At 41.9% G+C, this 13769-nt stretch overlaps 1 protein-coding gene across 1 annotated transcript in view; it reads right to left on the reverse strand.

The window, feature by feature from the left end:
- Positions 1 to 13769, reverse strand: part of LOC117553396 (protein jagged-1a-like) — a 41203-nt gene that overhangs the window by 13767 nt on the left and 13667 nt on the right. The window contains 9 exon segments of the mRNA XM_034227298.1: positions 370 to 543; positions 1589 to 1635; positions 2359 to 2472; positions 2714 to 2827; positions 5332 to 5445; positions 5848 to 5967; positions 6285 to 6415; positions 8264 to 8324; positions 9230 to 9487. Of these exon segments, the coding sequence (XP_034083189.1) occupies positions 370 to 543; positions 1589 to 1635; positions 2359 to 2472; positions 2714 to 2827; positions 5332 to 5445; positions 5848 to 5967; positions 6285 to 6415; positions 8264 to 8324; positions 9230 to 9487 (1133 nt within the window).

Raw genomic sequence — 13769 nt, forward strand, 5'->3', positions numbered from 1 at the left:
ACAATCTGACTTTTTTTTTTAATGGCAAATTTCATTTTTCTTTTTCATAAATCATTTAGTTATACTTCTCACGTTGACAGAGACAGACGATATGATTTCACTGTCTGTGCAAACATAATTATATGCATTCAATTTCATTTATCCATTTATTTTTGTTTGTGATTCCAACGTTTTTAAGATCATTAAATGAATGAGCCCTCAACTAAGCAGGTTGTAAAGTTGTATGTATATTAAATGTATCTTTAAATGGTTTATGATATGGATGCTATTCAAAATCAGAACAGAAGTTACAAAAGAAGAAGAAAAATGATCAACCCTTTGTCTGAAAAATATTTATGGCAAACTCCCTGTATCTTAGCAACTGCTCACCTGACAGCGACTCCCAGAGGAACCGGGTGGACAGAGGCAGTGGAAGCCGCTAACTTCGTCATGGCAACGGCCGCCTTTGAGACACGGCTCGCTGGCGCACTCGTCCACGTCCGTCTCACAGCGTTCACCCCCGAAACCCGGAGCGCACACACACTGAAACCCGTTCACCAGGTCCTGGCAGAGACAGAAAGTTCTGTTAGTATTTATAAATTAATATTAATATTTCCCAGTTACAGTTAAGTGTCATTGCTTCTCCTGAGGCATGTAGAGGAAATACCAGAATACAGGCTGGAGTGAAATATGTATAGAACAAACATTTACAAGAAGAAGCAGCCTTAAGATATAAGATATCAGGATCGGGGTCTAATCGCCAAAGACTTTTAACATTTATCAAATAGCGCATGTGTCAATAAATGTTCTTTAGTACCTTAAATACTGTAGCAATAAAAACACTAGTAAGAAGGTACAATTAGAGATTCAAGTGCATATTTGAGCATGCATGAAGTCGTCCTAATAGAGGGATTTTCTTCCTGCCAGGCAACCACTGATTTGAGGTCATTGTGATAAATATCAGCTTGCAAGAAATTCATCACAGTCAACATCCAGTTACCAGTTTTAATCCAACCGTATCTTTAATGCGTGATTCAACAAATAACAGCTTATAACAGATGATAGCTTCTTTATTTAGCCTTTAGCTACACACAAAAAATAAGCATCAATCATAAGAAAGTCAGGAGGAGCACTTCTTTAAATAAATGAGTCTTAAAATGCGAATACAGCCCACAGGCATTGTGGTTTGTACTTTTGATTTAGCTATACGGAAAAATGCTTTCCCTTTGACTTTGTGCCACTGAACCATAAATCAAACAAATCGGTGTGTGATGAACAGGAACACTGACAGATAAAGCCGCAGATGAAATATAATCGGCCTCCCATCAGTAAACAATGAACCATTGTGAGAGGAAGAATGGCAGAAAAAAAAGAACAATCAGCGATTCAAAAAGAACGAGGACACGGTGTTTATCTTCCGCTGGGAAATGAGAAAGTTTGGAGAAATCCGATCTGCTGTTGTCATGGAAACACACACACGTCTCTGTCCTACATGCATGACTCAGCATTTAATGTCTACAGCGCTGGTGAAGACACCGTGTGTGTGTGTGTGTGTGTGTGTGTGTGTGTGTGTGTGTGTGTGTGTGTGTGTGTGTGTGTGTGAGCTCACCTTGCACGTGGCTCCGTTCTGACACTGACCTCGGCAGTCGTTGATATCTGCAGAAACAAGTTTTATGAGCTTCTGAAATACAAACTTTAAGAAAACAAACAAGAAGACCGGTTTCCCATCAGATAAGATGTTTGGTGTTGTTGCGCTTCTACCTGGAGACACAACTACCTGCTGTTCACTTCCTCTGTCAAACATTTGTATATATTTTAGAGCCAATTGTTTAGCTTATGGTCAGAGTGAAATCACTAAGAAGCAGGGATAAGATCTGTTTTATCTTCTGGTGTACAAAGCTTAGATTTACCAAACCACATCTGACTCCAACAAAACTTCAAATGTTCTTTTTTAAATAATCTTTTGTTGAAGTGAAAGTGTTGTTCAGCTCGTTAAAGGAACAGTTATTATAGGCTTTAAACATGTACAAACAGTAAGAAAACTCAAAAGTGAAGCTCAGGTTGTGTTGATTTTTACTCCTGAGCAATTAACCCTTATGTAACATTTGAGCATTGGATAGATAAGGAGTCCATGTTATGATTCAGGTATTACAAGTTGTCTGACAGATGGACTAGATTAAGCAAAGTAAACAACATCAGAGCTGGGAAAGACCAAGAGTTGCATCCAAGAATTTCTTTTTGGAGCAAAGAACAAACACACTTAAGTCTCAAAACAAAAACGTTTTGTTCCCATACGAATAGATATTATTGTTATTGCTTCTGTGGGTTCTGTTCCCATCTCCTCCTCATTACACTGATTATTATTTAGCATGTACTCACTGGTGTCACAGTTCTTTCCCGTCCAACCTGGGAGGCATTCGCAGAAATATCCTCCTATCAGATTCCTGCAGGAGTGGGCGTTGACGCAGGGGTCGTCGTCACACTCGTTTGCATCTAAAACCAAAAGAATCCACAAACATTATAACGTTTGAAACCTTTATCTGTTGTAGTCCAGACACTTCAAACCGTCGTGACCAAGAGTGTTCACTTGTGATCAAATGTGGAACAGGTAAATCATTGATCCACATTGATGGATGGATATGTATGACATTATAGATCAAACAGCTACTATCAATGGAGAAAATGATCTGCAGATGAATTGATAATGTTAAAAAGTCGCTGGTTGCAGCCTCACCGATGAGGCAGGTCTTCCCGATCCACTGAGCCGGACAGGTGCACTTGAACCCGTTGATCAGGTCCTGACAGGTGCCTCCATGACTGCAGGGGTTCCACACACACTCGTCCACATCTGAGACACACAGAACAGGAAAGAGTTCATACAGCTTCCCTGGAGGGTTGAAAAGGATCTGGGGAAGGACTTTATTATTTCTATTGAGATGTTTACATTTTGGAATATTTACTTCTAGTCTTTTAATTGTTATTGTACAATGCCATGTCTTTTTATGCTGCTGCAATGCAAACATTTCCCAAATTGGTAATTCTTATCGTATATTAAAGGTCCCCTATTATACTGTTTTCCATCAATATATTACAGGTCTCAGACAGAACCTGTCTCTGAAGTGTTTGGCTCCAAACACCAAACAGATCATTGCAGCTTTACCCATAATCCCCTCTGTTTCAGCCCTGTTTCCAAAGTGCTGATTCTCTGTCTGTTACTTTAGATGAAAACAAGGAGCCCCTCCCCACGCCCCTCTGAGAGATATTTGGTTACAAAGAACTCAATGGTGCTCTAGGAGGAGATTCAGGTGATAAGGTGGGGGGGGTTACCTTGGTTGCTGATTGGCTAATGGTTACACAAGACAAAACATCGTTATGACATCATAAAGTGGCCAAAATCTGATCAGCTCATTTTCTGACAGGTTTTTATAGAAATGGATCAGGACAAAAAGAGAGAGAATCTTTGTTCCTGAAACTTTCAGAGTCTCTTTCCACAGAGGGGACACATGTTGATGTAGAAGAGACATGAAGAAGAGGGGACACATGTTGATGAAGAAGAGACATGAAGGAAGAGGGGACACATGTGATGGAGAAGAGACATGAAGAAGAGGGGACACATGTTGATGTAGAAGAGACATGAAGAAGAGGGGACACATGTTGATGTAGAAGAGACATGAAGAAGAGGGGACACATGTTGATGTAGAAGAGACATGAAGAAGAGGGGACACATGTTGATGTAGAAGAGACATGAAGAAGAGGGGACACATAGTTATGTAGAAGAGACATGAAGAAGAGGGGACACATGGTGATGTAGAAGAGACATGAAGAAGAGGGGACACATGTTGATGTAGAAGAGACATGAAGAAGAGGGGACACATGTTGATGTAGAAGAGACATGAAGAAGAGGGGACACATGTTGATGTAGAAGAGACATGAAGAAGAGGGGACACATAGTTATGTAGAAGAGACATGAAGAAGAGGGGACACATGGTGATGTAGAAGAGACATGAAGAAGAGGGGACACATGTTGATGTAGAAGAAACATGAAGAAGAGGGGACACATGTTGATGTAGAGAGACATGAAGAAGAGGGGACACATGTTGATGTAGAAGAAACATGAAGAAGAGGGGACACATGTTGATGTAGAAGAGACATGAAGAAGAGGGGACACATGTTGATGTAGAAGAGACATGAAGAAGAGGGGACACATGTTGATGAAGAAGAGCCATGAAGAAGAGGGGACACATGTTGATGTAGAAGAAACATGAAGAAGAGGGGACACATGTTGATGTAGAAGAGACATGAAGAAGAGGAGACACATGTTGATGTAGAAGAGACATGAAGAAGAGGGGACAAATGTTGATGTAGAAGAGACATGAAGAAGAGGGGACACATAGTTATGTAGAAGAGACATGAAGAAGAGGGGACACATGTTGATGAAGAAGAGCCATGAAGAAGAGGGGACACATGTTGATGTAGAAGAAACATGAAGAAGAGGGGACACATGTTGATGTAGAAGAGACATGAAGAAGAGGAGACACATGTTGATGTAGAAGAGACATGAAGAAGAGGGGACAAATGTTGATGTAGAAGAGACATGAAGAAGAGGGGACACATAGTTATGTAGAAGAGACATGAAGAAGAGGGGACACATGGTGATGTAGAAGAGACATGAAGAAGAGGGGACACATGTTGATGTAGAAGAGACATGAAGAAGAGGGGACACATAGTTATGTAGAAGAGACATGAAGAAGAGGGGACACATGTTGATGTAGAAGAGACATGAAGAAGAGGAGACACATGTTGATGTAGAAGAGACATGAAGAAGAGGGGACAAATGTTGATGTAGAAGAGACATGAAGAAGAGGGGACACATAGTTATGTAGAAGAGACATGAAGAAGAGGGGACACATGGTGATGTAGAAGAGACATGAAGAAGAGGGGACACATGTTGATGTAGAAGAGACATGAAGAAGAGGGGACACATGGTGATGTAGAAGAGACTTGAAGAAGAGGGGACACATGTTGATGTAGAAGAGACATGAAGAAGAGGGGACACATGGTGATGTAGAAGAGACTTGAAGAAGAGGGGACACATGTTGATGTAGAAGAGACATGAAGAAGAGGGGACACATGTTGATGTAGAAGAGACATGGAGAAGAGGGGACACATGTTGATGTAGAAGAGACATGAAGAAGAGGGGACACATGGTGATGTAGAAGAGACATGGAGAAGAGGGGACACATGTTGATGTAGAAGAGACATGAAGAAGAGGGGACACATGTTGATGTAGAAGAGACATGAAGAAGTGGATTTTGCATAATAGGTGACCTTTAAGGTGTAAAGAGGTCTTACTGATGGAGCAGGAGGGTCCGGTCCAGCCGGAGGAGCAGCGACACTCGAAGCCCTGACTCGTCTCCACACAGCTTCCGCCCCCCAGGCAGGGGTTAGACAGACAGGCGTGGTCCGCTGAGACAGGAGGGGAAGAAGTGTTATTTTTCTATGAATTTTTAACTGGATTTATGGACATTAACCCACAATGAACATCAGATATCCTTTGAGGGGCCGGCGTGTGATCAGAATATGGAAATCAAACTAACTTTTCATCCTGTATGTACAATTTTCTCCCTGATTTTTATACTAAAATAAAAGATTACGCTCTTATTAAACACCCTGATCACATCACACATCCTCTGCTTTTCTGTTTTTATTGATTGATTATATTATTGTGTTTTTTGGACTTTTGTGTACCTTGTACGGCGACCTTGAGAGCCTTGAAAGGCGCCTTTATAAATAAAATGGCGCTCTTTTTAAAACACACAGAATGGGTTGAAGCCTCTTTAAACTGCACCCTGGACTGCCTCCTCTCACCTCTCTCACAGCTGACCCCAGAGAAGCCCTCTGGGCAGGAGCAGTGGTATTTGTCCGGTCCCGTGTTGCTGCAGGTTCCTCCGTTTGAACACGGCTGCAGCGTCGCACACGTGTTCAGATCTGCACAACAAAATACATTATTTATCTGTGTAATCAGCAACAGAAGTTCACATAATAATCTGTTTTTTATCTCTGGAAATAATCTTTAATAGTTTATTAAGACTCTGTATAATATATTTACTTCATATTGTGCAGCTCTAGTTCTATTCAGGTGTAGACACTCATGTTCTTCTTAATGTGGACAGAAATCCCCAGGAAAATGTAAAAGCTACTTTCAGAGAAGTTCTCTAAAGACTTAACAGTGTGTGTGTGTGTGTGTGTGTGTGTGTGTGTGTGTGTGTGTGTGTGTGTGTGTGTGTGTGTGTGTGTGTGTGTACCTTTGTCACAGAGCTGTCCTCCATAGTTGGTGTCACAGAGACACTGCCAGGGCTCCATACAGCTGCCGTACACACAGCCGGGGTGAGGGATGCACTGGTCGCAGTAATCCCCCTGCCAGCCGTACAGACACCTGAGAGACAAACACAATAATATACATCAGACCCGGCGCCAGAATAAATCTAGAGAGGGCATATGTTTTCATGGGAGGGCACACAAAACCGCCATGTGCCGCGGCCAGTGTCGACGCCAGAGATTTTCTTTTGGGGTGCTGTGGGGTAGCTTGACGTTTCATAGACGGTGCTCAAACATGTAGAGTTTCCCATTAATGTACCGGGCGCTACAGTGGAATGTTCTACTGCAACACTCCCCACACGCACTAACACAGTGTACCCGCGACTGTTACAATGAAGGCTCGATAATCAGCTCACGGCATATAGGTGTAAGTAGGGGTGTTTTTTATAAGTGGGGGGTGGACCTAACATCCTCTAACATTTTTATAAATAATAAAAAACGTGTTTATCGAGAACCGCAGTGACGCATCCTAAAACCCGGAAGTAAACTCCTTCCGGTTCCTTCGTCAAAAACGCAATGCAATGTCTCCATAGGATTTTGGAAAATAGCTGGAAATAAGGTCTGTGGTTGAGACACATTTAAGAGACGGATCACGTTTTGTTCAGCCGGATAATCTCCCCATGTCTACCCTACTTTTATAATTTTCGAATGATAAATCTAGTCGCAAGAAGCAAAATGCTAACGTTATGCTATAAAGGAACTACAGCAGGGTCGCTGCTTCAACGTCACGCCAACTTTAGATCGATATTCAAACATACAGATTCTAAATGGTAAAAGTTGAAGCGTTTGTTTGAACACTTTGCAGGAGGCAGGAACTTGCTTTCAAGCAGAACAGGGCAAACAAACTTAGCGGGAGTGTTTACGCGTTCGGTGTAATGACGTAGAATGTCCTCGACAACTTCTGTAGTCCTATTCAGCCACTTGGTAACAACCATCGTTTTTCAGACACGTAAACTCTTCAGAAATCACCAGCGGGGTCACTGCTGATGTGTTTAATGTCGTAGAACAAAACGTGATCTGTTTCTTCAATTTGTGTCAAACACAGACCTTATTTCCAGCTATTTTCCAAAATCATATGGAGAGATTGCATTGCTTTTTATCGAAGGAACCGGACGTGGTAAAAATGGTAACTTAGGACGCGTTACTGCGGTTCTCTATTGGGGGAGGGCAGGAATGTCGAATGGGACGGCCCCACGGCGCCGGGTCTGATATACATTAGTTTGATAAAGTCATTGGTTGATTATCTTTTCGTATAACGCATACATTTCTTGTGTATCAATGCAAAAAATAGTGCTTTATCAGCATGTGTACATTTGGTTTACAAGGTATCAGAACGACTCTTGGTGGAGATTTATACAAAAGATTGTTTTATACAAAAGATTGTATTATTTTTCATTATTAAAAAAAAACCTGTTGTGTTAGAAGTGTTTAGATCCTGTACTTGAGTCACAACATTGATACCACAGTAATAAACTACTTTTAGAATTACATTTCAACACATTCCTGATTTTGTCCTATGATTATTCAATGTGACTTTTATACATTTGACGTTTATTTAGATTTTGTGCTTCATATTGTGATCAGACTGTCGCATGTTGCTCATTTCAGTGTTTATATTTCTCATCCAGGCTGCAACACTTCTTAAAGAGCTTTTGTATGTATCTAACTGTGGCTTTCCTGGATAATTAAAGGTAACATTTTGGAAAAATACGGAGATTTAAATAAAATGTAAAAAGCAGAAATGCAATAATAGAACAATTTTGCGTAAAAGCATCTCTGAGTTTAATCCTGTTGGAGACATTTGTTGCATGTCATACCTCTCTGTATCTCACCTCTACCATCTTTACATCTACATTCAACTACAGACAAAAAGCCAGACAAGGTGTGTTGCTGTGTTGTTTCTTACTTGCACTCTCCAGGAACTTTGCAGGATCCGTGCTCTGTGCTGCAGCCCTGTCTGCAGATCGCTGTCGTGAGAAAGAGAACCAAAAAGAAACTATGAGCAAACATGAACGCAGCAAAAAGAACATTCATTTTATTCCATTAACGTCTTAACAGGAATTTAGTCTGTTCCAAGTATGAGATTTGTTGGCACCCAGTAAACAACTTACGAATGAATTAATTGGGATACCATCGTTCCTTTTCAAACATCCATAACTTAATCAGGTACTTCAGTTAAAATACATTTGAGTTAGAGAAATAGTCCCCATGCTGACGCCAAACAGACATTTTAGTCCAAGATGGAGGCACAGAGGGACAACTCCAGTCTTGTTCAAAACAGATGCCTGAGTTAAAGAAGACTTATCTTTGGCAGAGGTACAGAAATATCAAATATCTTAAAGTATAATTCCCTTTCAAGAGATTGTTGATATCTGCTGTTGTTCCGTTTTCCTGACTGTTTTCCCACCAAATGTTTTTTTCTTTCTCAAAGGGCTGAAAGCTCAAGGAAAGTTTTTAAATAATCTTAAAAAGGTGTATTTTGAAATAAACACAGGAAACAAAAAATGTCCGTCTGAAAGAAAAAATGTAAAAATTGCTCTGATTTGATATAAAATCTTGTATTTAATAATAATATAATAATCTTTATTTGTAGAGCACCTTTCATACAATAAGTGCAGTTCCAGGTGCTTCACTTAGACATTTCACAGAACATTGATATCACACAGAATACAGTTACCAGTAAAAGACATACAAACAAACTAAAAATAGCAAATAGTAGACATAGAAAAAATAATTAAAGGTACAACGATGAAATTGTGCAATAAAATGGGGATAATGCTAATTCAACACTATCAAAATGTTTAATGGTCTGAAACAAGGAAGAATCCCCTCTAAAGTTTCCATACATCAATAAAACCCACTGATAACTCACCAGTGTTGCAGTCTGGTCCGGCCCAGCCGTCCAGACACGTCTTGTTCCCGTTGTGGTCGCACTCGTAGTGTCCGAAGAAGTCGTCCCGCGGGCGGCAGAACTTGTTGCAGCCGAAGCCGTAGTAGTGCTCGTCGCAGCTGAGGCGGACCTGGAAGTGGAACTGAGCCACGGGGCCGGTGTGCTGCAGACTCTGCCACTGCCGGCTCGGGTTGATCATCCCCGAGAGGACGGCTTTCTCAATCATCACCCCACCGACATCTGTGGACAAAGAGGAATTCATATTAAAGATCAAAGATTCAAGGCTTTATTGTCATAAGTGTTAGGGAAATAATTGTCCTAGACTCCTAGATATGACGTGCATGACCAACCCTGACGTCTGTTATCTCCTTTAAGGAGATAGGCTGCTTCAGCCATAATGTTGTTGTTCCCATTCTATGACCGGGCAACCCTAGGTCACAGATGGTTTATTGTTGTGGGTACACTGGGACACTTCCTTCTCTGTGTTTGTGGACTCCAAGGTGTGAAATCTTCGAGGCCATAAGTGTCAGACGCAAGTAACTCAGTGTTCCCAACTGTTTAGGCTATCTTCTCAAATATGTTGATTACTCTCTGTGAAACCAGTTAAATGGGCTAACGAGAGAGAGGCGCTCCAGAATTGACGTGGCAACTCTCCCATGCAGTCAGACCGTGGCTGCTGTGACTTGTGATGTGAATTCTCCGGCCGAAGCTCCAAATAAACCTCCAGTGTTTGACAACAAAGCTCCTGCTCTTCCCGTGTCTCTTTCCTGAGTCGGTGACTCCCACTGCATAGCTACACAGAAGTTTCCCTTACAATAAGCACAGTAGCTACAGTGTAGATATGCCGATGGACATCTTTATTCCCAGGCTCCTCCAACGACGAAACATAAGGTTCAAGGCTTTTATTTGTCATACGTACATAGCTACAGTGTAATTATGTCAATGAAATTCTTAGGTCACCGGCTCCTCCAACAGTGCAACACAATAAAACAGAAAAAATGGTGTAAGTAAATACAAAAAAATAGTAAAATAGTGAAATAAGAGTCTATAAACAATAAGATATACATACTATTGTTTATGTTGTTTTCTTTGTATTGTTTCTGTTCTGATGTTATGTAAAGCGTCTTTGAGCATTAGGAAAAGCACTATACAAATTCCATGTATTATTATTAATATATAGACATAAAACAAATAAAAAAATAGTGCAAGACAGTAGAATAAAAATAGTGCAAGATCATCTTGCAATATATATATATATATATACACACGTCGAAACAAATGTAATAAGATCAAGATAATATCAGTCAGATAGCACATTTAATTGTGTTTTAAAGACAAACTGGTAGATACTAGAGCTGAACGATTAATCGATTTCAAATCGAAATCACGATTTTAAATGATGCTATTATCAAATCGCAAAGCCTGCTATTTTTTATTTATTTGTTTTGTTCTTCTTGTGTGTCAGTCATCCACACCAATCAGAAGTGCTGTGCTCCACATGTACCAGCCATTGTTAACCAATCAGAAGTGGCCCATGATAGACGGTGATAGACAGATTGATCCAATCACCTGCCAAGTATTTCTGAAATACTTTTCCAAATGGCTTCCAATGGAGCTTTAGATGGTCTGGTGAAACAAACCGTCTGAGTCAGGTTAGTAATGCTCCATCACATGTTTCTATTACAGGGTGAATCTTAAACTGAAGCTTGACTTTAAAGCAACCCAACGGAAGTTTCATGTAAGTTTAGTTCTTTCACTCGTAGCTCGGGCTGCGGGGGTGCTAGAGACGGGAGCACGTTGATACGACCTTCCTAGCCGGAGATTTGGCCGCATTTTACAATGAACTTCCGTTGGGTCGCTTAAAAATAAATATCGCAAATCGAATCGCAATATTTATCAGAAAAATCGTGCAGCCCTAGTATATACATACAAAAAAAGACAAATCACTTTTGTTTTTAAGGAACAGCAGACACAAGAAGTGTTTGAGTTTTAAATGCTAACTTATTGCTTTTCAAAAGATGGTGCAAACGATTACAGTTGTCATTGTGTAATAAAATACTCCTGCAATAATATTATGATTTCAAACATTAGGCGCTCAAATAAAGTTCTCCTTTAGGTCAAAATATAAATACAAGATATAATAAAAAATCCATAGTTATAATCCAAAACAGAGACATTTTAAATTACATTACATTGAATTTAGCTGACGCTTTTATCCAAAGCGACTTACAATAAGTACATTCGACCAGGAAGACACAACCTTGAAGAAAACAGAATCATATAAGTACATCAGGTTTCATAGAGCCAAACATTTCAAGTGCTACTCAACTGCCTTTAGATTAGCCAGTCCTTTATTAGTATAAGTGCTTTGTTAATAAATATATCGCTCGAAGTGGAGTCGAAAGAGATGAGTTTTCAGTCTGCGCCGGAAGATGTGCAAGCTATCTGCTGTCCTGATGTCAATGGGGAGCTCATTCCACCATCTTGGAGCCAGGATAGCAAACCCACGTGTTTTTGCTGATGGGAACTTGGGTCCCCCTCGCAGCGAGGGTGCAGCGAGTCGTTTGGCTGATGCAGAGCGTAGTGCACGCGCTGGGGTGTACGGTTTATCCATGTCCTGGATGTACGAAGGGCCAGATCCATTCGCAGCATGGTACGCAAGTACCAGTGTCTTGAAGTGGATTCTAGCAGTTACCGGAAGCCAGTGAAGGGAGCGGAGGAGCGGAGTGGTGTGGGAGAATTTAGGAAGGTTGAAGACCAGACGAGCCGCTGCATTCTGGGTGAGCTGCAGAGGTCGGATGGCACATGCAGGTAGACCAGCCAGGAGGGAGTTGCAGTAGTCTAGGCGTGAGATGACGAGAGCCTGGACCAGAACCTGCGTCGCTTTCTGTGTCAGCTGGGGATGCATCCTCCTGATGTTGTAAAGCGTGCATCTGCAGCAACGGGTTGTAGCAGTGATGTTTGCAGTGAAGGACAGGTTGTTATCTAGGGTCACACCCAGATTCCTTGCAGTCTGAGTCTGGGAAACAACTGAGGTGCCGATGTTGATTGTTAGGTCAAGAGTGGGACAATCTTTTCCCGGAAGGAAAAGCAGCTCAGTCTTGTCAAGGTTGAGCTTGAGGTGATGAGCAGACATCCACTGAGAGATGTCAGCTAGACAAGCAGAGATGCGTGCGACGACCTGGGTCTCTGAGCGGGGAAAGGACAGAATTAATTGGGTGTCGTCAGCGTAGCAGTGGTAAGAAAAACCATGCGGGCTAATGACTGATCCGAGCGAGTTTGTGTACAGGGAGAAGAGGAGGGGACCAAGAACAGAGCCCTGAGGGACCCCCGTAGTTAATTGACAAGGGTCGGACTCAGACCCTCTCCAAGTCACCCTGTAGGTACGGTCTTTGAGGTATGAGGTGAGGAGGGAAAGTGCAGAGCCTGAAACTCCAAGTTCTTGGAGAGTGCGAAGGAGGATCTGATGATGCACCGTGTCGAATGCAGCAGACAGGTCCAACAGGATGAAGACAGAGGAGAGGGATGCAGTTTTGGCAGTGTGCAGTTCCTCCGTGACAGCAATGAGAGCAGTTTCTGTGGAGTGACCTGCCTTGAAACCAGACTGGTGCGGATCCAGAAGGTTGTTCTGATGGAGATAACAGGAGAGTTGTTTAAAGACAGCGCGTTCAAGTGATTTAGACAGGAACGGGAGGAGAGAGACAGGCCTGTAGTTTATAACATCTGACGGGTTGAGAGTGGGTTTCTTTAGGAGAGGGTTTACTCTTGCCTCCTTGAGACTGTTTGGAAAGTGACCAGAAGTTAGAGAAGTGTTGATGAAATGGGTGAGAAACGGTAGAATATCAGGAGCGATAGTCTGAAGGAGGTTTGAAGGGATAGGGTCCAGAGGACAGGTGGTAGGGCGGGCAGAGGTAATGAGGGTAAGAACCTCACTTGGAGAGAGAGGGGAAAAGGAGGTAAGTGTGTTGGTGGAAGGAGGGTCTGGTGACCCAGCGGTGAGTAAAGGTGAGTCAGAAAAAGAAGAGCGAATATCATCAACCTTTTTTTCAAAGTGGGTAACAAAGTCGCTTGACAGAAGGGAGGAGGGGGAAGGGGCTTTGGGAGGGTCCAAGAGGGTGGAGAAGATGGAAAATCGTTTTTTGGGATTGGAATAGGAAGATTGGATCTTATCTTGAAAGAAAGTGCTTCTTTTGTTTGTATTTGTTGATATTGCAACTGAAGCTGCTGTAATGCAAGAAATCATTTTTATCGCTTCACATCGTAATAACTCGAGCTGTAAATTGTCTTCAGCCTGACAGTATTTGAGCAGCTGCACAAACGCAAACAGTCCTGGTTTGTGAGGACGGTGGTACTTGCAGCTGCAGGAGGATTCGGTCTGCTGTAATAAATGTCCAGAGAGTTTGAAAATGCTGAGCTGCTCTGTGGTATTTCACCAGCGGGGTGGAAAGTGTGGTCGGGCCGAGGTGACGGCGTCTGTTTAACCGAAGAGCATCAGGACTGAAACGGCCGAAAAGAGACGGTT

This window comes from Gymnodraco acuticeps, unplaced genomic scaffold (assembly GCF_902827175.1).
Source record: "Gymnodraco acuticeps unplaced genomic scaffold, fGymAcu1.1, whole genome shotgun sequence".
Taxonomy (NCBI): Eukaryota; Metazoa; Chordata; class Actinopteri; order Perciformes; family Bathydraconidae; genus Gymnodraco; species Gymnodraco acuticeps.